The following is a 1,526-nucleotide window of genomic DNA, read 5'->3' as shown; positions in this document are numbered from 1 at the left end:
CGACGACTGGACAAAACCCCGCCTGGTGCTGCCAGTGGATGAAACCAGGTGATTTGAGATACAGGGCATGCTCGGCTCTTTCCCTCTCTAGAACCGATCATCTCCGACAGGAAGTCAGAGCAAGGCAGCAGGGTTGGGAGCCCGAGAAAGCTCCCGGGTGGGTCTGTCTAACAAGACAACAAACTCTAAGACTCCTTCCGGAGCTCCACAACCCTCCAGGCGCCCTCGCTGGCGCTGTACTTCACGACTCCGAGTCCCAAAAAGTCGTGCACCCGGACTTCAGCTACCCGCGTTCAACAGAGTGCGGCAGCTGTAGGGTCGGCCCCCTCAGTGGTCCCGGGCCATAAGGGACCTTGGCGCAGCGGCTCAGGGAGTCCGAGACGGCGGCTACACGACTTTCATTACCTTCTCGCGCTGATCCCAGCTGTACTGCTTTGGCAGCTCCTCCTCGTTCTCGGGCCGCGACTCCCTGTCAGCCTTCCGTCTCTTGGAGAAGAAGCAGCCCATGGTCCCAACCCGCGGGGCTCGCTGGCCGGCTCACTCGCTCAGGCACCTCCTGGAGTGTGGCGTGAACCCTGGACACCTAGCTCCGCAGCTCTCCCGACAACGCCCCGCGGAACCACCCAACAGTCTGTAGCCTCAGTTTGCCCGCCTGGCCCCGCACCCCTTCCCCTTTTTCGTCGCCCGGACGACCCAGCCCAGCCAATGAACGCTCAGCGCCTCTTGAGCCAATTAAAGTCTCTCGAGTAGTCCTGCGCGGCCTATGAAGAGAGGCCGACGTACTCACACACCAATCCACGCCTGGCTTCTCCGTCAGCCCCTAGCGGCGGGGCGGGCCGGTTCCGGCGCAAGCACGGCCAACCCCGCCCAAAGCTCTGGCCCGACCCGCCCTTGGCCCCGCCCCTCCTGGGACTTGGTGGGCTCTCTTGCTGGTGGGAGGCCAGGCTCCGCATCCGGGTTTTTTTGCCCCTGGTTCATAAATTTGCAAGTTCAAGGCGCGGGAGCGGTCTCTAGTCGAACATTAGATTTATCTTATGGTGAAAGTTGTGAGGGAACAGAAATTCCTGCGAACACAAAAAGACCCTGAAATTTGTATTCCTAAATCCTCTTCTCCCCTTATCACCCTTCCTACATCCCCCTCATTGCCTGGCCAGGGTCACACCCTCAATAACTGTAACCCATAACCTCCCAATCCTCTTCTGTGCTTTTTATCTTTTCTTTCTTTCTCCCTTTTTTTTTTCTCTTTCTTTTCTCTTTTTTTCTTTTTTCTCTCTCTCTTTCTTTCTTTTTTTTCTTTCGTCTTTCTTTGACAGGGCCTCGCTGTGTCACTCAGGCTGCAGTGCCACAATCAACTCACTGCAACCTCGAAACCTTGACTTCCTGGGCTCAAGCGATCCTCCTGCCTCAGCCTCCCTGCTGAGTAGCTGGAACTACAAGCAAGCACCACCAGCCATATATATATAGATATATATTGCTTTTGTAGTAATGGGGTCTTGCTATGTCACCCAGGCTGATCTTGAACTTCT

At 56.2% G+C, this 1,526-nt stretch overlaps 1 protein-coding gene across 3 annotated transcripts in view; it reads right to left on the bottom strand.

Annotated features, from left to right (window-relative positions):
* RP2 (RP2 activator of ARL3 GTPase) overlaps window positions 1-832 on the bottom strand; it is a 44,053-nt gene extending 43,221 nt beyond the window's left edge. The window contains exon 1 of one of the 3 annotated variants that reach the window (XM_037735317.1): window positions 788-832. Coding sequence is in view for 2 of the 3 variants with exons in the window: in XM_037735318.1 (XP_037591246.1) it covers window positions 406-507 (102 nt within the window). In the remaining variant the exon portion in view is untranslated. Of the gene's footprint in view, window positions 1-405; window positions 713-787 lie in introns of those variants that run through there. The other 2 variants (XM_037735318.1, XM_017519835.2) reach the window with 2 other exon arrangements.
* Between the last annotated feature and the right edge of the window lie 694 nt (window positions 833-1,526).

Source organism: Cebus imitator, unplaced genomic scaffold (genome assembly GCF_001604975.1).
Source record: "Cebus imitator isolate Cc_AM_T3 unplaced genomic scaffold, Cebus_imitator-1.0 Scaffold778, whole genome shotgun sequence".
NCBI lineage: Eukaryota > Metazoa > Chordata > Mammalia > Primates > Cebidae > Cebus > Cebus imitator.
Note: the sequence above shows the minus strand (reverse complement) of the source record. Positions and strands in the feature narration are given on the sequence as shown.